The 25,349-nt window shown below is 43.5% G+C and overlaps 1 protein-coding gene across 1 annotated transcript; it reads left to right on the top strand.

The window, feature by feature from the left end:
* The first annotated feature begins 233 nt into the window (after window positions 1-233).
* Window positions 234-2,635, top strand: LOC123724424 (phospholipase A and acyltransferase 4). The gene is made up of 4 exons (XM_045687902.2): window positions 234-306; window positions 530-626; window positions 2,058-2,335; window positions 2,437-2,635. The coding sequence occupies exons 1-4, from the start codon at window positions 283-285 to the stop codon at window positions 2,542-2,544; spliced, it is 507 nt and encodes a 168-aa protein (XP_045543858.1). The 5' UTR covers window positions 234-282; the 3' UTR covers window positions 2,545-2,635.
* The last annotated feature ends 22,714 nt before the right edge of the window (window positions 2,636-25,349 follow it).

The following is a 25,349-nucleotide window of genomic DNA, read 5'->3' as shown; positions in this document are numbered from 1 at the left end:
GTGAGCTACTCTGAAGGAGCAGAACCTATGTCGCCAAGACTTGCCTTATTCATTCTTTATTAAGGGGTTAAACATATTTCTATGTGGTGTTTCCTTTCTGAAGTAGTGATTATGTAGAAACAAATATATAGAAAAAGAAACATTCAATGCCAGAGATAGAGCTAGTTGCAGGAACGCTCGGGTCTCAAATAGTTAATTTGAATAACAGGATGTTGGTTTTGGACCTTGTAATCTAAGGGCGAGGTTTTTTTCATTAGACACAGCCCACAGTGAGACATTCACATGAAAACCAGGAGTCCGACCACAGTAAGTACTGTTGCTGATCTTTGACTAATGCTAATTTATAACAATCAACAGTATCATAAAAGGTGTGTGTGTGTGTGTGGACATGTTTAACTATACTTGTGGGGACCAGCTTTAGGGTTAGGGGTTAGAGGAAATATGTTAGTAAAACAGGACTGTGTGTGTGGGGGGGGGGGGAGGGGGGGTGTTACATAATTACATGTCTTCTTACCCACCTTATTCTTAGATGGAGATTGGTGACATGATTGAGATAAACAGAGGTCAATACAAACACTGGGCTCTGTACATTGGAAATGGAGAGGTCATCCATTTGGTAACTCCAGGTATGATGTTCTTCTGGAAATGTGTTTGTGGAAGCCTATATTCCAATTCCAGAATTGGGGGAGAGTGTTAACATCATCTGATATCAAATGTTAACAGCATAGTACTGACCCAATGCTCTAACCACTAGGCTACCTGCTGCCCCTAACAGCATAGTACTGACCCAATGCTCTAACCACTAGGCTACCTGCTGCCCCTAACAGCAGAGTACTGGCCCAATGCTCTAACCACTAGACTACCTGCTGCCCCTAACAGCAGAGTACTGGCCCAATGCTCTAACCACTAGGCTACCTGCTGCCCCTAACAGCATAGTGCTGATCCAATGCTCTAACCACTAGGCTACCTGCTGCCCCTAACAGCATAGTACTGACCCAATGCTCTAACCACTAGGCTACCTGCTGCCCCTAACAGCATAGTACTGACCCAATGCTCTAACCACTAGGCTACCTGCTGCCCCTAACAGCAGAGTACTGGCCCAATGCTCTAACCACTAGGCTACCTGCTGCCCCTAACAGCAGAGTACTGGCCCAATGCTCTAACCACTAGGCTACCTGCTGCCCCTAACAGCATAGTACTGGCCCAATGCTCTAACCACTAGACTACCCGCTGCCCCTAACAGCAGAGTACTGGCCCAATGCTCTAACCACTAGACTACCCGCTGCCCCTAACAGCATAGTACTGGCCCAATGCGCTAACCACTAGACTACCCGCTGCCCCTAACAGCAGAGTACTGGCCCAATGCTCTAACCACTAGGCTACCTGCTGCCCCTAACAGCATAGTACTGGCCCAATGCTCTAACCACTAGACTACCCGCTGTCCCTAACAGCAGAGTACTGGCTGGCCCAATGCTCTAACAACTAGACTATCTGCTGCCCCTAACAGCAGAGTACTGGCCCAATGCTCTAACCACTAGACTACCTGCTGCCCCTAACAGCAGAGTACTGGCCCAATGCTCTAACCACTAGACTACCTGCTGCCCCTAACAGCAGAGTACTGGCCCAATGCTCTAACCACTAGGCTACCTGCTGCCCCTAACAGCAGAGTACTGGCCCAATGCTCTAACCACTAGTCTACCTGCTGCCCCTAACAGCATAGTACTGACCAAATGCTCTAACCACTAGGCTACATGCTGCCCCTAACAGCATAGTACTGATCCAATGCTCTAACCACTAGGCTACCCGCTGCCCCTAACAGCAGAGTACTGGCCCAATGCTCTAACCACTAGACTACCTGCTGCCCCTAACAGCAAAGTAAAACTGATACCTGAACATGGTTGGTAGAGTCAGAACTTTATGAACGTATTCAATCAGCTACAGCATCTGCTGTGCTCTCTGACTCTTTATTTCTCTCATCAGCAAAACACACATGTACAATTACACTTACATGTGTGTATACACACACACACACCTTTTACTTTCTTCCTGTTTTGTAGATGGGCCTTCAAGAGTAGTTTTCTGCAGTGTTAGCTCATCCAGCGGCAGTCTTTCCTGTAAAGGCACGGTTACAATAGAGAAGTTAAAGGATGTGGCAGCAGGGAATACTTACAAAATCAACAACTACTTGGATGACGAGTACAAACCAAGGCCGACTGACGTCATTATGGGGGAAGTGGACAAAATGAGAGGCCGCACAATAAAATATGGCCTCCTTGGAAACAACTGCGAGCATTTTGTTACTTTCCTCCGTTATGGCAAATCAGAGTCCAAACAGGTAGACATGACAGTATAATTGAGAGAATATTCTAATTAATGCTTTGCTTGATGAGATGCACTCCATATTAATTTATTTTCTGCTTGTCTTTTTCCTTATAGGCAGATGACTTCATGAAGAATGTGTTAGCTGGTCAACTAGGCCTGTTTGGTGTAATGGCTGCTGTTGCTGTTTCTACAGTTGCTGCAGCTAGCACAGTTAGTAAATAATTTATTGGTTCTCTCATGAGTCCATGGAGAATGTCAGTGATGCAAAATGTTGTTTATAGCCTAATGAATAAAGGACCATCTCAAAGACCAATGTGGTTGTGTGGTAATTTTTCATTCAAAGCAAACAGAATATTAAATTAATACAGTTGCCTTTATATTACCAAAACCATATTACCATGACCTTGATTAATACTGCAGGGGGCTAAATCAGGGTCACACAGTGTTTCTGGGAAGTCTTAAACAAATCAACTTAGAAACAAAAGTATACACCTCACACACATGGTTATGGGCTTAAACAAAAGAAGACACCTGTACCATGTCAGATATAGAGATGAAATGTATTACATTTTGAGTTTGCATCCCAATATTAGACTTTATATACACTACCATTCAATAGTTTGGGGTCACATAGAAATGTCCTTGTTTTTGTCCTTTAAAATAACATCAAATTGATCAGAAATACAGTGTAGACATTGTTTATGTTGTAAATGACTATTGTAGCTGGAAACGGCTGATTTTGAATGGAATATCTTCATAGGCATACAGAGGCCCATTATCAGCAACCATCACTCCTGTGTTCCAATGGCACGTTGTGTTAGCTAATACAAGTTTATCATTTTAAAAGGCTAATTGATCATTAGAAAACCGTTTTGCAATTATGTTAGCACAGCTGAAAACTGTTGTTCTAATTAAAGAAGAAATAAAACGGGCCTTCTTTAGACTAGTTGAGTATCTGGAGCATCAACATTTGTGGATTCGATTACAGGCTCAAAATGGCCAGAAACAAAGAACTTTCTTCTGCAACACATCAGTCTATTCTTGTTCTGAGAAATTAAGGCTATTCCATGCGAGAAATTGGCAAGAAACTAAAGATCTCGTACAACGCTGTGTACTACTCCCTTCACAGAACAGCGCAAACTGGCTCCAACCAGAATAGAAAGATGAGTGGGAGGCCCAAGGGCACACCTGAGCAAGAGGACAAGTACATTAGAGTTTCTAGTTTGAGAAACAGACACCTCACAAGTCTTCAACTGGCAGCTTCATTAAATAGTACCCGCAAAACACCAGTCTCAATGTCAACAGTGAAGAGGCGACTCCGGGATGCTGGCCTTCTAGGCAGAGTTGCAAAGAAAAAGCAATATCTCAGACTGGCCAATAAAAAGAAAAGATTAAGATGGGCAAAAGAACACCGACACTGGACAGAGGAACTCTGCCTAGAAGGCCAGCATCCCGGAGTCACCTCTTCACTGTTGATGTTGAGACTGGTGTTTTGAGGGTACTATTTAATGAATCTGCCAGATAAAACATGGTCCTGAGAACCAAATCATGAAATACTTTTCCCAATAGATCCTTTTCCAGTACACACTGACATCACGCACAGATGCACGCAACTCTTGGCGGCAGTAAGAAAGCCATCGCCATCGGCGCCCATTCAATATAGCCTATACGTTTTTATTACTTCTAAACAAAATGACTTTGAGGTTCTCATACACTTACAATGATGTTTTGATTCTTGCTTGAACAGTCGCTAAGATTATATTTGCTTGTGATCTTTGCAAAATAACTATTTTGGATGCTACAGTTGCTAGCTAGAATGCTAAAGCTCACTGATATCGGCTGTAGCAAAAGCTAGCTAAAGAGCCATTATACTGGTTGAAGTGTTGAAGTGTTTCTTTAAGAATAATGCAGTTGATTTGCGATGACAAACATTATATTAAGCAGGACATTCAAAAGAGCCTTAAAATCCAATTATATTCCAAAAGTAGAGAGAAATGCACTCATAAGCAACATGTAAATATAGGCTTTTTTCTATAAGAACTCCCTTCGTTCTGACACCAACTTGTGCGCATCATCCTCGTGCAGCAATGTTTGCAAACACAGAAAGGGGTCTATGAACAGGATTTCAGACCACCAACAGAGGGCAGTAATAGTTTACCTACTGATGTATGGGGCATGAGCATGGAACTGTTGCAAACTGTCAGACATGAGCGAGATTTGGGATTAACACATAAAATGTTTAACATTTAACATAAAATCTTTGAACATTCTAGATAAGGCATTCTAGATTTACATTTACATTTACATTTAAGTCATTTAGCAGACGCTCTTATCCAGAGCGACTTACAAATTGGTGCATTCACCTTATGATATCCAGTGGAACAACCACTTTACAATAGTGCATCTAAATCTTTTAAGGGGGGGGGGGGTTAGAAGGATTACTTTATCCTATCCTAGGTATTCCTTAAAGAGGTGGGGTTTCAGGTGTCTCCGGAAGGTGGTGATTGACTCCGCTGTCCTGGCGTCGTGAGGGAGCTTGTTCCACCATTGGGATGCCAGAGCAGCGAACAGTTTTGACTGGGCTGAGCGGGAACTGTGCTTCCTCAGAGGTAGGGGGGCCAGCAGGCCAGAGGTGGATGAACGCAGTGCCCTTGTTTGGGTGTAGGGCCTGATCAGAGCCTGAAGGTATGGAGGTGCCGTTCCCTTCACAGCTCCGTAGGCAATCACCATGGTCTTGTAGCGGATGCGAGCTTCAACTGGAAGCCAGTGGAGAGAGCGGAGGAGCGGGGTGACGTGAGAGAACTTGGGAAGGTTGAACACCAGACGGGCTGCGGCGTTCTGGATGAGTTGTAGGGGTTTAATGGCACAGGCAGGGAGCCCAGCCAACAGCGAGTTGCAGTAATCCAGACGGGAGATGACAAGTGCCTGGATTAGGACCTGCGCCGCGTCCTGTGTGAGGCAGGGTCGTACTCTGCGAATGTTGTAGAGCATGAACCTATAGGATCGGGTCACCGCCTTGATGTTAGTGGAGAACGACAGGGTGTTGTCCAGGATCACGCCAAGGTTCTTAGCACTCTGGGAGGAGGACACAAGGGAGTTGTCAACCGTGATGGCGAGATCATGGAACGGGCAGTCCTTCCCCGGGAGGAAGAGCAGCTCCGTCTTGCCGAGGTTCAGCTTGAGCTGGTGATCCGTCATCCACACTGATATAGATAACACGATAGATAGATAACACGTAAGCATGTTATATCTATGAACATTTTGAAGAATACAAGCCTCCACGTCCTGAGAAGGCTCGAGAAGTGGCTTGATTAGACTATAGATAATATCATATCAAAATCAAATTAAACTTTATTGGTCATGTACACATATTTGCAGATGATATCGCAGGTGCAGCGAAATGCTTTTGTTTCTAGCTTCAACAGTGCAGGAATACCTAGCAATACAAACATGAGGTAGTCCTTCACCTGTTGAGCTTTATCAAGAACTACATTACTGTAGGGTAGTGGTTCCAGATCTTTCACGATTACTGTGCCACCAACTGAATTTTGCTCTGCCCGGAGTAATCCTGAAGTGCCCCCTCATATGCATTTTACCAGTAAGCCTATGGTCTCATGAGTTTTCTCAAGTATCCCCTGTGGATAGACCAAGTACCCTCAGGAGTCCTAGCACCCCTGGTTGGGAAACCAGGGGGTTTTAAGTAAGCATTTCACTGTTGTATTTTGCGCATGTGACAAATACAATTTGATTTGATTTTGTCAACCACTTTGAAAAAAATGTTGATGACATCCGCTACTCATTCGCTCAGTTCACTGGTCTAACTCACACAGAACTACCCTACACCTTTAACCTCTTTCTCCACTTGACATCCTGCGACTAGTTAGGTCTGACCACCCGACAACCTGCCCGCTCGACCCCATCCCCTCCTCCATTCTCCAGACCATCTCTGGAGACCTTCTCCCATTCTTCACTTCCCTCATCAACTCATCCCTAACCACTGGCTGCATCCCCTTCTCCAGACCATCTCTGGAGACCTTCTCCCATTCTTCACTTCCCTCACCAACTCATCCCTGACCCCTGGCTGCCTCCCCTCTAACTTCAAAATGGCCCGAGTCTTTTCCCTCCTTAAGAAACCAACACTCGACTCATCTGATGTCAAAAACTACAGACCTGTATCCCTTCTTTCTTTTCTTTCCAAAACCCTTGAGCGTGCTGTCTCTGATCAACTTTCTAGTTATCTCAGAACAATCTTCCAGACCCCAACCAGTCAGGCTTCAAGACAGGTCACTCAACGGAGACTGCTCTTCTGTGTCCCGGAGGTTCTCCGCGCTGCCAAAGCTGACTCTCTCTACTACGTTCTCATCCTCCTAGATCTATCCACTGCCTTCAACACCGTGAACCATCAGATCCTCCTCTCCACCCTCTCAGGGCTGGGCGTCTCACTCTCTGCACATTCTTGGATTGCATCCTACCTGGCAGGCCTTTCCTACCTGGTGATGTGGCGAGGATCTGTCTGCACCACGTACTCTCACTACTGGTGTCCCCCAGAGTATGGTTCTAGGCCCTCTTCTCTATACACTAAGTCACTCAGGTCTGTCATATTCTCACATGGTCTCTCCTATCATTGCTATGCGGATGACACTCAACTACTTTCTCTCCCCCCCCCCCTTCTGATACCCAGGTAGCGACACGTATCTCTGCATCCCTGGCAGATATCTCAACTTGGATGTCGGCCCACCACCTTAAGCTGAACTTTGACAAGACGGAACTGCTTTTCCTCCCGGGGAAGGCCTGCCCGCTCAAAGACCTCCATCACGGTTGACAACTCCACAGTGTCCGCCTCCCAGAGTGCAAAGAACCTTGGTGTGACCCTGGACAACACCCTGTCGTTCTCTGCAAATATCAAAGCACTGACCCGCTCCTGCAGGTTCTTGCTCTACACTATCTGTAGAGTACTACCCTACCTCATACAGGAAGCGGCGCAGGCCCTAATCCAGGCACTTGTCTTCTCCCGTCTGGACTACTGCAACTCGCTGTTGGCTGGGCTCGCCGCTTGTGCCATTAAACCCCTGCAACTTATCCAGAACGCTGCAGCCCACCTGGTTTACAACCTTCCCAAGTTCCCTGTCACTCCACTCCTCTGCACGCTCCACTGGCTTCCTGTCGAAGCTCACATCCACTACAAGACCATGGTGCTTACCTACGGAACAGCAACAGGAACTGCACCTCCATAACTTCAGGCTATACTCAAACCCTACACCCCAACCCGAGCACTCCGTTCTGCCACCTCAGGTCTCTTGGCCCTCCCACCCTTACACGAGGGAAGCTCCCGCTCAGCCCAGTCCAAGCTCTTCTTTCTCCTGGCACCCCAATAGTGGAGCCAGCTTCCCCCTGTAGCTAGGACAGCAGAGTCTCTGCCCATCTTCTGAAACATCTGAAGCCCTACCTCTTCAAACAGTTTCTTGAATAATTCTCCTCCTCACCTCAGCTGGCCTCCTATTGATCAGATTTTCACAACTCATTTACCAATCACATGTTTTGTCTTTTGATTGGAATACCCACAGGAGACCATTTTGAAAACTTTAAGAGCCTCCTTACTTGTTCACCTGTAAACCTGGTGAAGAGTGAAGACAAAGGCCCAAAATGCATTGGTTTTATCAACTGTTATCGACTTCCACTGTCCTCAAAGAGTTGCTGAATTTCTTCATCACTCTCACAGATGAGGTGAAATGATACAATGTATCCACTTTGCTGGCGATGTGTGCTGCTCAAATAATTATAAAATTATAACGACAGCCGGAGCGAATCAGACATGAAACTTTAACAACTCTATTTAGTAGGAATACTGGTACCCAACAGCAGCGGTTCCCAACCAGGAGTACTAGGACCTGGGGGTACCTGGCCTGTCCACAGGGTTTACTAGAACCCTTGCTGGTACTTGCCCTATCCACAGGAGGTACTTGTGAAGACTCATGAGATCATAGGCCTACTGCTAAAATGCACATGAGGGAGTTCTTCAGGGTTACTCCTGGCAGAGCAGAATTCAGTTGGTGGCACAGTAACTGAAAAAGGTCTGGAACCAGTACCCTACAGTAATGTAGTTCTTGATAAAGATCAACAGTAAAGGACTACCTCATGTTTTCACAATTAGGGGGCTGTGCATTGAACACAATCAGACAGTGTTCTTCAGACACAGTCGCCCTGTTTCTACACTGAAAAAACGGGAGAAGGTGGGCCGTCAAATTTACGAAAACGTGTTTTGTTTCTCCTCTCAATGCGATTTCATCGCTTGCAATCAATGAAACACAAAGCGCAAAATCAGATCTACTAGTTTGGGGAGTGTGAACCAATAAAGCTAATTCATGATGAGTAATCAGGAACAATTCAAACCGCGCGAGAGAAGAATCTTCCAGGAAGAACGCTGGGGCGTTAGCGGAGAAGACAGTACCTAGAATCTTGGTCAAGGTAAGAATGGTGATTGATTTTATTCAACGTTTGTCTGTGTGGTTGTGGTCAGAATTGTAAGCATTAATGTTATTAGTGATTGCTCCATACCCTCATTTTGTGCTCTTGGTTCTGAAACATATTGGCATGGCAGCTAAAGGTAAAAGACGATGTTGCTAGCTAGCTTCTATGAACAGTAAAACAGGACTATAGGTCAAGATTAACATTTTGCGGAGGTAAAGTTAGTTGGCGAAAACACCATGATATTTACCTATTGGTTAAGACCTTCAAATTTACCAAGCCAAGAACTAATTAAGGTTTGCTGAGGAGTGCACACCGCTTGAGCTAGCTAACATGCTAGCTAACTTGCTAGCTAACTAATGCTATGGTGCTTGTGCACGGCATCATCTGCAATCACTTTGCAGCAGCATTTAGTGCGCCAATTCTTTTTCTTGTGAGGCAAAAGTTACAGTTTTTCATTACATATTTAAGATCTAATGATTATACACCTAATCCTATGAGATTGGTGCTTTCATGCAGTTTAACAGTTTGCCGATGGCTGCCTTAATGTTGTAAAACGTGGTGCAAAGGTGACTTACAGACTTATTGAAATGGGATGTGGAGTTCATTTTAGAATTTGAACAGTGTTACTTTATATTATGGGTGTCCATTTATCATTAAATAAATAAATATTTTTCTAAAATATTCATTCAACGTATGTGCATATGAGTGGATGCGTGCATACATCAATAGATAATTAAATCAAACATTTCATAACAAAAAAAAATATTTAATTAACAAAATGTATATTTACAGGACCATGATGTTTGCCTACTACATTTGTGCTGCTTTGTCCACCCATTAAAATGCTATATAGTGTTGGTGAGTACTGTTAGAGGTTGTTTTAATATCTCCCCAAAAATTCACTCCGAATTCAAATCAAATTTATTTATAAAGTCCTTCTTACATCAGCTGATATATCAAAGTGCTGTACAGAAACCCAGCCTAAAACCCCAAACAGCAAGCAATGCAGGTGTAGAAGCACGGTGGCTAGGAAAAACTCCCTAGAAAGGCCAGAACCTAGGAAGAAACCTAGAGAGGAACCAGGCTGTGAGGGGTGGCCAGTCCTCTTCTGGCTGTGCCGGGTGGAGATTATAACAGAACATGGCCAAGATGTTCAAATGTTCATAGATGACCAGCAGGGTCAAATAATAATAATCACAGTGGATGTTGAGGGTTCAACAGGTCAGCACCTCAGGAGTAAATGTCAGTTGGCTTTTCATAGCCGATCATTTTCAGTCTTTAGGTCTTATGATATTTCTGTTCTCTTTTTTCAGTGTTGTGGAAATGTAAGTGGTGTTCAGAATTGGTGTCTGGTAGGTCCCAACTTTTGCATCATTACAAGTTAAAGACCCACATTACGGCCGTACTGTCCGTTACCCATGTACATACATTGACTGTCCATGCGCATTTAATTCCATGCAACCTGGAATGCCTTAATTGTGCACCAAAGTAAAGTCCACTCAACAGAGGTTACTAAAAATCTCACAAACGTGGCAATATTCAGTTGTCATCTATGTGCTTGTAATGATTTAGCATCAGAAAAGTATTATTTTGTACACATCAACAGCCATCTCAAGAGTAATGAAACTATTACTTCTATGTTTGTAGGCTGTAATTTTAAGACAAACATTAATGGTACCTTTTAAAACTCACAAAAATCGCAAACATTGCTCTCACACATGGTTGGATTTTAAACCTGGAGTAGTCACACCTACTAGAGTATTTTCACCATCAACGGATGAATCACATGCAAATAGTCAGGAAGAAGAGTTTGTTGATGATGCCAATGCTTCTTCTGATTTGTATTGTACAACTAAAGGCTTAGCAACTATTATTGAGGAAAGATTTGCAGCTTCTCTACTGAAATTAGAGCATTTGGCCAAGCTTGGCTATTGATGAGGGAGCTCCATCATTTGATTTGTTCCCCTACCTGTCCCTTTATCTAGTGGCTTTATTGGTGGCATCTTTCGTCAACATAATCTCCAAGTAGATGAATCGGCCATTAAAGAAATTGCTGTTGCAGTTTTGTTCTGGTAATCCTGTTCTAAAGTCTTTTGAAAAAGGTGGTCGTCCTAGCACTGCTTATCAGTGTAAGCAGTATTACAAGGAGCACTTCAGTGTTGTGGAGCCCCCTTGTAACTGAAGATGAGCCCGCATGGCTTGTACTTATGGAGCTGAAAGACATCATTGAGCTTGTTGTTGCCCCTGTGCATAGTGATGACTCTATTTCTTATGTAGAAAGCAAAACAATTGAGCACAGGCATCGATACAAAGACTTGTTCCCTGGCGTTAGGCTTCCACAGAAGCATCATTATCTGGAACACTACCCCCAGATGATTCGATTTTTTGGTCTTCTTGTAAGGCTATAGACAATGCGGTTTGAGGCCAAACATAACTTGAGGCTATCAGACACACAAGGTGCTTCACAAATGTCTCTTTCATTAGCCTCCAAGCATCAGAAGATAGCTTACCAGTTAAGCTCTCCATATCTTAGCAAGTCTGAACTTGAGGTTGAAACTGTCTCCACTCTCCCAGTGGATTTAATCAAAAATGAAATAGCTGAAGCCATTAGACAGAAGTACACTGACACACCTGAGGTTCATCTTTCCCAGTGTGTAACAAGTAAGGTCATAACCTACAGGAAGGGAATGATAGTTGGCCATAAATTAGCAGGTGGATTACCAGATTTTGGTGAAATTGTTCAAATTTGCATTTTGCATGAGAGTTTGTCATTGTCAAGGAACTGTGTGGTTGGTACAGGGAACATTATAGAGTCTTTGAACTTAGTCCTGCTCCCACAAGAGATGTCCCTCTAGTGGCACTAAGTGAACTGGCAGACAGTTATCCCTGGTTGACTGATCATTGGATCAGTCCGCATGGTGACTTTGAAATGGCATAGCCAATAAGAGTTTAAGTATATTTAGCACATACTGGTTGAATATCAATTAAAATGCAGGCCTGCCTAATCAATAGAAATTAGATATGAAAACAATTTCTTACAACTTTCAAATATAATTAACATGTTATGGACCATGAAGAATAATTCTTGACTGTCGTTCTTGTCTGTCTTCTATGCAGACTAAGAAGCAAGATGACGTCAACTCCTGCAGTCATGAATATCATCCTGATTGATGGCAGCTGCCAGAAACTGATTTTCCCTTGTGGACTACCTGATTCTGTGACTGACCTTTTGAACGATGTACCAAAGCAGTGTGGACCACTGCAACTTCAGACTTCAGTTCATGAATCCTATTTTTGGAAATGAGTTATTTTAACCTGACCTCAATGGCAGAAGTAGAGGACAAAGGTACTCTTAAAGTTATTGACATGTCAGAGACCCCCACAATTCATTGTGCTGAAACCTCCAGCAGTATCAACACCCCACTCCCGACAACCTCTGACTTCAATCGTCGCCACATCGATGACTCGTCAACACTACCCAATGGTTCAGTTGACACTGATATACTGTCTTCTCCAGAGTCCACTAGCTCATGGTCCTCTGGTCCTACTTTGTTCTGTGTGCCTCAATTCTCATATGATGCTGAGCTAAAACCTCAGCAGGCCAATTCACCTTACCTTGAAAGTGGCACTCTACTTGTTCCAGAGCCTAAGCTGAAGTCAGACATACTCGACGGCTTGTTGCAAGAAATTGTCCAGTATAAAGTTTATGCCACTGATGGAGAGATGGAACAGGTTGCACAGAGTCTAATCAAGAAGCATCCATGTTTGACTGAGAAGTGTTCCTTCACTGGATGTGGGGATGGAAAACCAGTTTGAAATACAAACTGGCAAACTACCGTACTCGCCTGAGAAGACTGGGATGTCCAGAGGTGACGATAAACTCCTTGAAGCACAAACCTGCATGGATGTCAAGTGCAGCCTATGGTGTTAAAAATCCAAAGAGAACAGAAAGTGAACTTTTGCCCCACAATTCCCTCAGGAGAAACAGAAGAGAGCCTCGAAGACATGCGGAAAGCTCTACTGTCCGACGTGAAGAAAGGAACAGAGACGGTGAAGTTCAAAATGGAGAAGACGTTTGCATACAGGAGACATGAAGTTGTCCGTGACGCACCCATGGTAGAGGACTTCATGACAAGATGGCCTTTGCTCCTTGAAGTCATTGAGGTAAATTAGCCATGCTTGTCTTATTGTTGATCTATTGGTTATGTTATCTGGGATTTGTTGGTGGAAGGTAGATTATTATTTTCCCTCAGCTTGCCACATAAGTAAGCCATATTCAGAGTTATCACCATGTGTGCTGACTGCCTAGTTATTTCTCTCCCTATAGAGAACCCTCTAGTTTACTGCTTGTGTAAACATCTCCAGTCTATTTTCCTTACTGCAGTTTTTAATTTCATTTGTTTAATTACTATTTGCAGGTCAATGCTGAGTTTAAGAGAAGAAGTAAACTGAAAAATAATAATTGTGTTTATCTAACATGTTTCATTCATGTGGAACCGATGTACACATTTGAATTAATTATACTGCTCAAAAAAATAAAGGGAACACTTAAACAACACATCCTAGATCTGACTGAATTAAATAATCTTATTAAATACTTTTTTCTTTACATAGTTGAATGTGCTGACAACAAAATCACACAAAAATAATCAATGGAAATCCAATTTATCAACCCATGGAGGTCTGGATTTGGAGTCACACTCAAAATTAAAGTGGAAAACCACACTACAGGCTGATCCAACTTTGATGTAATGTCCTTAAAACAAGTCAAAATGAGGCTCAGTAGTGTGTCTGGCCTCCACTTGCCTGTATGACCTCCCTACAACGCCTGGGCATGCTCCTGATGAGGTGGCGGATGGTCTCCTGAGGGATCTCCTCCCAGACATGGACTAAAGCATCCGCCAACTCCTGGACAGTCTGTGGTGCAACGTGGCGTTGGTGGATGGAGCGAGACATGATGTCCCAGATGTGCTCAATTGGTTTCAGGTCTGGGGAACGGGCGGGCCAGTCCATAGCATCAATGCCTTCCTCTTGCAGGAACTGCTGACACACTCCAGCCACATGAGGTCTAGTATTGTTTTGCATTAGGAGGAACCCAGGGCCAACCGCACCAGCATATGGTCTCACAAGGGGTCTGAGGATCTCATCTCGGTACCTAATGGCAGTCAAGCTACCTCTGGCGAGCACATGGAGGGCTGTGCGGCCCCCCAAAGAAATGCCACCCCACACCATGACTGACCCACCTCCAAACCGGTCATGCTGGAGGATGTTGCAGGCAGCAGAACGTTCTCCACGGCGTCTCCAGACTCTGTCACGTCTGTCACGTGCTCAGTGTGAACCCGCTTTCATCTGTGAAGAGCACAGGGCGCCAGTGGCGAATTTGCCAATCTTGGTGATCTCTGGCAAATGCCAAAACGTCCTGCACGGTGTTGGGCTGTAAGCACAACCCCCACCTGTGGACGTCGGGCCCTCATACCACCCTCATGGAGTCTGTTTCTGACCGTTTGAGCAGACACATGCTCATTTGTGGCCTGCTGGAGGTCATTTTGCAGGGCTCTGGCAGTGCTTTTCCTGCTAATCCTTGCACAAAGGCGGAGGTAGCGGTCCTGCTGCTGGGTTGTTGCCCTCCTACGGCCTCCTCCACGTCTCCTGATGTACTGGCCTGTCTCCTGGTAGCGCCTCCATGCTCTGGACACTACGCTGACAGACACAGCAAACCTTCTTGCCACAGCTCGCAATGATGTGCCATCCTGGATGAGCTGCACTACCTGAGCCACTTGTGTGGGTTGTAGACTCCGTCTCATGCTACCACTAGAGTGAAAGCACCGCCAGCATTCAAAAGTGACCAAAACATCAGCCAGGAAGCATAGGAACTGAGAAGTGGTCTGTGGTCCCCACCTGCAGAACCACTCCTTTATTGGGCGTGTCTTGCTAATTGCCTATCATTTCCACCTGTTGTCTATTCCATTTGCACAACAGCATGTGAAATTTATTGTCAATCAGTGTTGCTTCCTAAGTTTGACAGTTTGATTTCACAGAAGTGTGATTGACTTGGAGTTACATTGTGTTGTTTAAGTGTTCCCTTTATTTTTTTGAGCAGTGTATATTCAAAGCACAATTTTTTTTCTCAGTGATTAGACAACTTTGCAGTATTGTATTTTTGGGGTGTTATTTCTTACATTATTTCCTCAGGACGTTTCCGTGTGTTTTTTGTTGTTGTTGTATTGCATCCATGTGTGTATTGTTTTGTATCGCTAGGTATTACTGCACTGTTGAAGCTAGAGACAAAAGCATTTCGCTGCACCTGTGATGAGAAGATAAGAAACCCGTACACTGATCCAGCCAGCATCACTGCTCCTTATAACATTTTAGGTATCATCCTCAAGGCCTTCGTCAGAGCTTTGGTGAGTGTTTATATTTTGTACCTGTTACACATACAGGATACACACTACCTGTATCCGTATTTCTTTTCTCTCCTTCTCCCCTCACAGGTGATAATCATCATTCCCCAATCAGAAGACACCTGCTCATTTTCCATTACCCTATCACATCCCTTTCCCTTGGTTTAAAACCCCAGTCAATCTCTCTCTGGAGTTCAATCTCTCTCTGTGAGCTCGATCTGTGTGTTTAATCTCTCTGTGTCTCAAGCGCTCGCTATCTATCTCTCTCTCTCTCTATGCAGATCGCTCGTTTGTTTTTCCCATACATGTCACAGTTGTCCGGTACCTGTGAGTATTGTTTGGTTGTGGTGCATGACTGTTTGTTTGTTAGTGGGAAAAGGGGTACCAAGACAAGTCGCCCATGGGCATACACAACCCGTAGGTAATTGTTGTCTAAATACCCTAGTTAGAACTGGGTGGACCACCCACTGTATTTTTGGTTACTTAGCTAGCTGTTATTGAAATAGGCTAGTCTATTTTAGGGGTGTTGTTGGATTATTGTTTATTTTCTTGGGTCCAGCTCAGCCCCTTTTCTCACACCGTATTACCGTGTGTTTAATTTAGGGACAGACGTTCCGCTAGCGGATCTTAGTATCTCTACCGCTCCTGCTGTCTCTAGAAAGTTGAAAACAGCAGGTCTGGGACAGGTAGCACGTCCGGTGAACAGGTCAGGGTTCCAGCAGGTCTGGGACAGCAGGTCTGGGACAGGTAGAACGTCCGGTGAACAGGTCAGGGTTCCATAGCTGCAGGCAGAACAGTTGGAATTGGAGCAGCAGCATGGCCAGGTAAACTGGGGACAGCAAGGAGTCAAGCCAGGTAGCCGTGAGGCATGGTCCTAGGGCTCAGGTCCTCCGAGAAAGAAAGAATTAGAGAGAGCATATTTAAATTCACACAGGACACCGGAAAATACAAGAGAAATACTCCAGATGTGACAGACTGACCCTAGACCCCCGACACATAAACTACTGTAGCATAAATACTGGAGGCTGAGACAGGAGGGGTCAGGAGACACTGTGGCCCCATCCGATGAAACCCCACCCACTTTGCCAAAGCACAGCCTCCACACCACTGGAGGGATATCTCCAACCACCAACATATCATCCCGAGACAAGGCCGAGTATAGCCCACAAAGATCTCCGCCACGGCACCACCCAAGGGGGGGACGCCAACCCAGACAGGAAGACCACATCAGTGACTCAACCCACTCAAGTGACGCACCCCTCCCAGGGACGGCATGGAAGAACACCAGTAAGCCAGTGACTCAGCCCCCGTAATAGGGGTAGAGGCAGAGAATTCCAGTGGAAAGAGGGGAAACCGGCCAGGCAGAGACAGCAAGGGCAGATGCATGTTTTGTTCATATTTATATCAAAAACCAGCTTTTTACATTAGCATGTGATGTTCAGAACTAGCATACCCACCGCAAACTTCCGGTGAATTTACTAAATTACTCATGATAAACGTTCACAAAAAACATACATTATTTTAAGAATTATATATACAGAACTCCTTTATGCAATCGCGGTGTCAGATCTTAAAATAGCTTTTCGGCGAAAGCACATTTTGCAATATTCTGAGTAGATAGCTCAACCATCACAGGCTAGCTAATTTGACACCCACCAAGTTTGGTGCTCACTAAACTCAGAATTACTATAAGAAAAATTTGATTACCTTTGCTGTTCTTCGTCTGAATGCACTCCCAGGACTTCTACTTCAACAACAAATGTTGTTTTGGTTCCAAATAATCCATAGTTGACAGCTTCTCCTACTTCGCGCGAGTTCAAAGTATATGTGGTGGTACCGTGGTAAACATTAGTGTTGTTTAGCTCTAGTGGGTATTTTTTGTAGAAGTGAATTTCCTGTTTTCCCTCATGCCAAATTAAGAGCTTCATCCACACATTGTGGAGAGTAGCCTCTTCACAAAATGGCCTCCAAGGTTCTTTCAAGAACCCCATAGGAGGTGGGGTTCATCGAGGAACCTCCTTAGTTGGTGGGGGTTCTTGCAGGAACCTAACTGCCCAACTGAAACATTTGTATTTTCATTTGAAAGGACGGCAGGTGCAGGCACTTACCTTAAATTGAGGAGATCTTTACAAGTTAAGGTTTGTCCCTTGTATGATCTAAAATTACTGTTTTATGATGATACCATCTATCTTTTCATATTGGTGCAAATATCAATCAACAAAGAGTTAAGATTATGTAGGCTATAAGAATATGTTGAAGGCTAGCTGTATTGGGTGCAGATGACTGAACTGCTCACTTTAGTGTCTGTGTCTGCAGGTATACAGACGAGGAGGCGTACAAAGGTATGTCTATTGGTATGTTATGCTCATCACATTTTCCATCCTCCTCACTTACCTCTTCAATAAATATCCCATTGGCCTCTACATTATGGACAAGGTATGTGTATGAAAACCATTATCAAAACTGTTTTTTGTCATTCACATACAGCACAAAATCCAAGGTATAAATACTGTCATGTTCTGTTAATCATCTGTAATTACAATTTTTTGGGATTCACAGACTTCCCCCTCCCTCTGAATATAACATAGTATTATTATGATTACTGGGGGGAGGGGGGGGGGGGTTGTCAAGAAATGTACCCCAAAAGGTTCTTCGAGTATCCATTAAAAGGGGGTATTTGAACTTATAGGGGTTCCCCCAGAGTTTCAATTTGAAGAACCCCTAAAGATACTCCAGGAACATTTTATTTTTAGAGTGTACTGCTGCCAAGAGTTACACGCATCTGTGCGTGATGTCAGTGTGTACTGGAAAAGGATCTATTGGGCAAAGTATTTCATGATTTGGTGCTCAGGACCATGTTTCATCTTTATTGTCCCCCACAATGAAATTTGAGAAGGGGACTGTGGATCTGTCTCCGTCCTTAAGCATGTTCGTACGTTGTTTCATCACACGTAATATCTCAGACAGCACTGGCACGATTTGGTGAATGATGCATCTTCCCATAGAGATCCGGCATTAACAAAATTATACTGATTGGCCAGATGGTGGCAATATAACAAGTGATTGAAAATGAAGACTTTGAAAGGTCATGCCCCTAACCAGGGTTGGGTAGGTTACTTTCTAAATGTAATCTGTTACAGTTACTAGATATCAGTTTTGGACGGGTAACTTTTGGATTACCCAAACACTGATTACATTCCATTACTTTTAGATTACTGTCCCCTTAAGAGGCATTAGAAGAAGTCAAAAATGTGTGTTACCAATTGAACGACATCTATTGCAGGATAAATCAATGTTACAGTTTACATAGCTGGCCATATATGGATGTTACATTTGACTTTATGGGTTGGTTATGTAGGCTTCTTCTAACCCACCGCTATCTACTACATATAATAATATGATTAAATGATAAGACTTTGGTTTTTAATGTAAAGATAACAGAATTGCAGTCATTCCAATAAATGTTATACCCCTTGATCTTCAAGAATAGGACTTGGAAATATGGAGCTATAGATAAGCCAAATGCTGTGCTCATGGAATGGCATGCTTTGCCAAGAGTGTGCAAAGCTGTCATCAAGGCAAAGGGTGGCTACTTTGAAGAATCTAAAATATATTTTGATTTGTTTAACACTTTTTTGGTTACTACATGATTCCTATGAGTTATTTCATAGTTGTGATGTCTTCACTATTATCTACAATGTAAAAATGAAGAAAAACCCTTGAATGAGTAGGTTTGTCCAAACTTTTGACTGGTACTGTATATATCATTTATACGTTTAAAAATGGATGTAGCAACTACAGATAGACTTAAAAGGGGCAATAAAAGCCCCACTTTCATTCCACACGCTGGGATCTGCGCTATGCAGCTGTTGCAAGAGCGCATTTTTCATTGTTTTTGAAACCAGTGGATTGCCAATGATTGATAGGTAGCTTAAACTACTTGAATTCAACCATTATTGGGTTCAAATACACATTTAGATTTGTGAACAGCCATCGAAGCGTTTATTCAAGTTGGATACTCTTTGGATGCCGACAGCAGTCGCACCATTGGAAGACATACAGTAGCTTGGACTGTAGCCTACAAAAGCCTATTCCTGCTGTTTTCCCCCGATCCATCAAACACATTTGGTGTGTAATCATAGTGGTCTCTGACTTGTGGTCAGACTCGCTCAACGCTGATTTGAATGCCATTGAGAAAACATTAGTGTCCGAAATTTATTTTTTTATTTTTTTCCGCAAACATCATTTCTGAATTTCAAAGTAATCCTCGAAGTAATCATCTAGTTTTCAAAAGTATCTGATTACAATATTTTTGCTGGTAATGTAAGGGATTACAAAAAACGATAACAGATTACATGTAATCCGTTAAATGCAGGTTTCACAGACCCAGATTACATGTAATCCGGTACTCACCAACCGTGCCCCTAACCCCAACCCCGTTTGACATAAAGTCATGAAGGTCTCCAATGATACATTTTCTGCCATTTAGAATTTTGTGAAAACACTTAAATGCTTCTCCTCTGGCACTGAATGACCGATCTGCACGAAACTTGATATGTGGCATCTATGGACAAAGGTCTAGTACAAGTACTGAAAACAACATGGCCGCTATTGACCAATAAACATTCACGTGGGCTTGGTCTGGCACAAATGCATATAAAACAGTCAAGGATATTCATATTGTAACAACATTTAGCACACATGTTGTAAACACTGTCAAGACACGAAATATGAAAGAAAATTCATATCAACCACACGGTGGCGGTATAACAGGCACATGTCTATATCGATTGATCTGTTGGACATACAGAGTGAGGAAATCCACCATTTACAAAACTACACTGTTTGGCCCAAGGGGGGGGGGTGTAATTTTGTAAATGGTGGATTTCCTCACTCGGTATGTCAAACAGATCAATAGATACAAAGACATGTTTACTGTTGTCTTGTTTACTGTAGATAAACAGCATATTGATGTCACCAAAAACCTGTCCTCCTATCTTACTGTATGCATTCAAGGAACAAGTACAGAACATTAAAGTGCAGGTTTCACAGACCCAGAATAAGTCTACTCCTGGATTAAGAATCACTTTCAATTGAGATTACTCATTAGCAATTCTTTCAAATTCAGGAGTAGGTTTAATATGGGTCCGGGGCTAATACGTTACAAAATAATATATGATTCATATGAACTGTATGAGAGGATTCTCCATACATCATTTTCCTGCAGTCAATTGACCCAAATCCCCCCAGTAGGTGCTTCATGGGTATAATGTTGTTTCATCATTTAATTAATTAATATTTATTTATTTAAACAGAAGGTGTTTCGATGTCAAATGGTTGTTATTTTTCAGTTTTATGTGATGTATATAAAGTCTAATATTAAGATAAACTCAATGTAATACATTTCAACTCTATATCTGACATGGTACAGGTGTCTTCTTTGTTTAAGCCCATAACCACGTGTGTGAAGTGTATACTTCTGTGTCTAAGTAGATTTGTTTAAGACTACCCAGAAACACTCTGTGACCCTGATTTAGCCCACTGCAGTTAAAGGTTAATAAAGTTCATGTTTTGATGAATACAAAGGCAAGTATCTTAATTTAATATTCTGTTTGCTTTGAAGGAAAAATGACCACACAACCACATTGGTCTTTGAGATGATACTTTATTCATCAGGCTATAAACAACATTTTGAATCTCTGACATTCTCAATGGACTCATGAGAGACCGAAGAAACCTATTTACTAAGTGTTTGCTGCAGCAACTGTAGAAATAGCAACAGCAGCCAGTACACCAAACAGTTATGTAGTAGCAGTCAAATACTTAATGAAGTCATCTTCCTATAAGGAAAAAGACAAGCAGAAAATAAATTATTATGGAGTGCATCTCCTCAAGCAAAGCATTAATTAGGATATTCTCTCAATTATACTGTCATGGCTACCTGTTTGGATTTTGATTGTTTGATTTGCCATAACAGACGAAAGTAACACAATGCTCGCAGTTGTTTCCAAGGATGTCATATTGTATTGTTGCCTATACTTTTGTCCACTTCCTTCTGAATGACTTTTATAGTCCTTGGATTGAACAGTTTTTGATTTAGGTGACTTTTGCAATCGTGACATTACAGGAAAGACTGCTGCTGGATGAACAAACCCAGAAGTAACGTGATCATGAAGGCAATAATGGAGCGTTCAACAACACCCGAAGGTTGTTGAGAACCCAACAAACACAGTTTTTTTCTTTTATAGATGAGTACATCCTCCTTAGTCTGGGTGACAAACAACAGATGTGGCATGTGAGAAAGGAGTAACCGCCAGCCAGATAGCATTGTCTGATGATGGCGCCAGAGGAGATGGCTGCCGTTTCACGGGCTCCCAACCATTTGTGCTATTGTGTTTTTTCGCATTATTTGTAACGTATTTTGTACATAATGTTTCTGCCACTGTCTCTTATGACCGAAAAGAGCTTCAGGATATCAGGACAGCGATTACTCACTTCGTACTGGACAAATACTTTTTCTTTAACAAGTCTGACGCAAAGGATTTACTACAGACACCCGACAAGGCCCAAATCCCATCAGTTGCATGAAGAAGAGACCGTTATCGGGGATGTATGTCGGGGTGCCTTGTAAGGATCCGAAGGAGAGCGAGTAATCCCCCTCTACCATCAGTCCTATTAGCCAACGTGCAATCATTAGATAACAAAATGGATGAGCTCCGATCAAGACTATCTTATCAACGGGACATTAAAAACTGTAATATCTTATGTTTCACGAGTCGTGGCTGAACTACGACATGGATAACATACAGCTGGCTGGGTTCTGTCCATCTGCAAGATAGAACATCTGCCTCCGGTAAGACAAGGGGTGGTGGTCTGTGTTGATTTGTAAATCACAGCTGGTGCACAAAATCTAATATTAAAGAAGTTAAGGTTTTACTCGCCTGGGGTAGAGTCTCTCATAAGCTGTAGACCGCACTTTTTACCAAGAGAGTTCTCATTTATATTTTTCATAGCTGACTATTTACCACAAAAACGATGCTGGCCCTAAGACAGCGCTCAACAAGCTGTATAAGGCCATAAGCAAACAAGAAAATGTCCATCCAGAAGCGGTGCTCCTAATGGCCGGGAAATTTAATGCAGGGTAACTTAAATCCGTTTTATCCAATTTCTACCAGCATGTTTGTTACGCACACATCTTGGAGGGGGGAACGCAACACCCTGCTACACTCAACTCCCCGTGGAGTGATAGAGGTATGTGACTGTAGGTGCGGGTAAGGATGACAGAGGCAGAATATGTTACAGTTTACAGGGAATTTATTTCCTTCACACGGTAATTTGGGGAAAAGGGGCTGGACGGAACCAAAGAAAATAAAAGTTAAAGTCCTCTCTCCTACCTTACCACTACTTATCTTAGCAGCACCTGGCCAGCTAACCAAAATACAGGGGATGGTCCACCCAGGTCTTACCTAATGTGCATAGACATAGTAAATGCTACAGGTATATGTATGCCCGCAGGCCTCTTGCCTAAGAACTCCCAAGGTGCCCCCCTGGGAACAAAAACAGAATAATTACAACTGTACAGTGAACAATTTCCCTAATCAAAAACAGTCCTATGGCATACACCTGCAGGACCGGCTACAAAATACTTTACAAAACTTATACAGACCAACAACAGAACATACCAAGAAGCTCTCTTCCTAACAAAGGAACAATGGCTTTTAAAGCTAGGAAGGAGTCGGTAATTGCCGACAGCTGTATCCCCTAACGAGAGGGCGGGATCAGAACTCCAATCGGCAATGGGTGCCGGCCAATCAGCTGCTTGGGGGAATCCAGGAAGCCATTTCCTGAAATACACACATACATATAAACAAACCCACAACACAGAAACTGGGGAACGTAACGCGCCCACCCCAAAAGCTGCAAACTTCCAGTTTGCAACAACAAAAAACACGCATCCCCAGTTACTAAACCCGCGATAGAGCATCGGCAACCACATTCCCCGAACCCTTCACATAGTTCATCTGTACATTGTATCCTTGTACAATCAGAGCCCACCGCATAAGGCGGATGTTTTGATTGTACATTTGCTTCAAAAACACCAAAGGATTATGGTCCGTGAAGACTAGTACAGGCAAGGCACTGGAGCCCACATATACCTAAAAAAAACTGTAAGGCCAGCAATAAAGCTAGCGTCTTTGTTCAATGGTGGAGTCAAAGTTGGGGGCTTGTCAAAGTTGGGGGCGGCAAGCACTGGGGCACTACAAAGTAGCGCTTTGGCGGACTCGAGCATAGTTACAGTCCTGGGACCACTTATATGGTACTTTGGGACTAAGCAGAGATGTAAGGGGAGCTACTACCATCGAAAATGTCTTACAGAATGTACGATAGTACCCTGCCACCCCCAGGAATCTGTGCAACTGGCGGCGAGTCGTGGTAGCAGGAAAAGCAACAATTGATCCACTTGCCAGTTACTGGGCGCACTTGACCTCGTCCCACCTGCTTCCCTAAGTAAGTCACAGTAGCCTTCCCAAACTTACACTTGGCCAAATTGAGGGTTAAAAGAAGCATTCTCCAACCTCTGAAACACCCTTTAAGGTGGCGAGATGATCAGATGAATGAATCACCACATCAATGTAAGCAGTACAATTTGGCACATCTGCAAACACAATATGCGCTGAAAAGTAGCAGGTGCATTACACATTACAAAAGGGCATCACAGTGTATTGTACGAAGTTATCAGGCGTAACGATAGCCGAGATGTCAGAAGCTCGAGAGGTCAGAGGCACCTGCCAATAACCTTTTAGCAAATCTTACTTACTAACATAAGCAGCAGAGCCAATTCTGTCAATGCAGTCATCTAAGCGAGGTAGAGGAAAAGAGTCATACTTTAACTGCATTTACGCGATGATAGTCCGTACATAAGTGGGAAGTACCGTCAGCCTTAGGAACAGAGAATACACAGGGAACTCCAGGAGCTGTTAAATTAAATCAAAGTTTGTCACGTGCGCCGAATACTTACAGTGAAATGCTTACTTACAGGCTCTAACCAATAGTGCAAAAAAAGTATTAGGTGAACAATAGGTAAGTAAAGAAATAAAAACACCAGTAAAAAGACAGTGAAAAATAACAGTAGCAAGGCTATATACAGACACCGGTTAGTCAGGCTGATTGAGGTAGTATGTACATGTAGATATGGTTAAAGTGACTATGCATATATCATGAACAGAGAGTAGCAGTAGCGTAACAGAGGGTTTGGTGGGTGGCGGGACACAATGCAGATAGCCCGGTTAGCCAAAGTGCGGGACACTGGTTGGTCGAGCCAATTGAGGTAGTATGTACATGAACGTATAGTTGAAGTGACTATGCATATATGATAAACAGAGAGTAGCAGCAGCATAAAAGAGGGGTGGGGGGGCACACACAATGCAAATAGTCTGGGTAGCTATTTGATTACCTGTTCAGGAGTCTTATGGCTTGGGGGTAAAAACTGTTGAGAAGCCTTTTTGTCCTAGACTTGGCACTCCGGTACCGCTTGCCATGCGGTAGTAGAGAGAACAGTCTATGACTGGGGTGGCTGGGGTCTTTGACAATTTTTAGGGCCTTCCTCTGACACCGCCTGGTGTAGAGGTCCTGGATGGCAGGCAGCTTAGCCCCAGTGATGTACTGGGCCGTACTCACTACCCTCTGTAGTGCCTTGCGATCAGAGGCCGAGCAATTGCCGTACCAGGCAGTGATGTAACCAGTCAGGATGCTCTCGATGTTGCAGCTGTAGAACCTTTTGAGGATCTCAGGATCCATGCCAAATCTTTTTAGTTTCCTGAGGGGGAATAGGCTTTGTCATGCCCTCTTTTTACGACAGTCTTGGTGTGTTTGGACCATTCTAGTTTGTTGGTGATGTGGACACCAAGGAACTTGAAGCTCTCAACCTGCTCCACTACAGCCCCGTCGATGAGAATGGGGGCGTGCTCGGTCCTCCTTTCCTGTAGTCCACAATCATCTCCTTAGTCTTGGTTACATTGAGGTCAGAGGTTGTTATTCTGGCACCACCCGGCCAGGTCTCTGACCTCCTCTCTATAGGCTGTCGCGTCGTTGATCAGGCCTACCACTGTTGTGTCGTCTGCAAACTTAATGATGGTGTTGGAGTCGTGCCTGGCCATG

The sequence above is a fragment of the Salmo salar genome, chromosome 10 (assembly GCF_965601325.2).
Source record: "Salmo salar chromosome 10, fSalSal1, whole genome shotgun sequence".
In the NCBI taxonomy this organism is placed as follows: domain Eukaryota; kingdom Metazoa; phylum Chordata; class Actinopteri; order Salmoniformes; family Salmonidae; genus Salmo; species Salmo salar.
The sequence above is the reverse complement of the archived record's forward strand: the minus strand, read 5'-3'. Positions and strand labels throughout refer to the sequence as shown.

What these genes read in the sequence shown, in the direction of transcription:
- LOC123724424 (XM_045687902.2), top strand. Translation starts at nt 283, where the DNA reads ATGAAAACCAGGAGTCCGACCACA. An exon ending in CATCCATTTGGTAACTCCAG is followed by an intron (nt 627 to 2,057) that starts GTATGATGTTCT and finishes CCTGTTTTGTAG; the next exon opens with ATGGGCCTTCAAGAGTAGTT. An exon ending in GCAAATCAGAGTCCAAACAG is followed by an intron (nt 2,336 to 2,436) that starts GTAGACATGACA and finishes TTTTCCTTATAG; the next exon opens with GCAGATGACTTCATGAAGAA.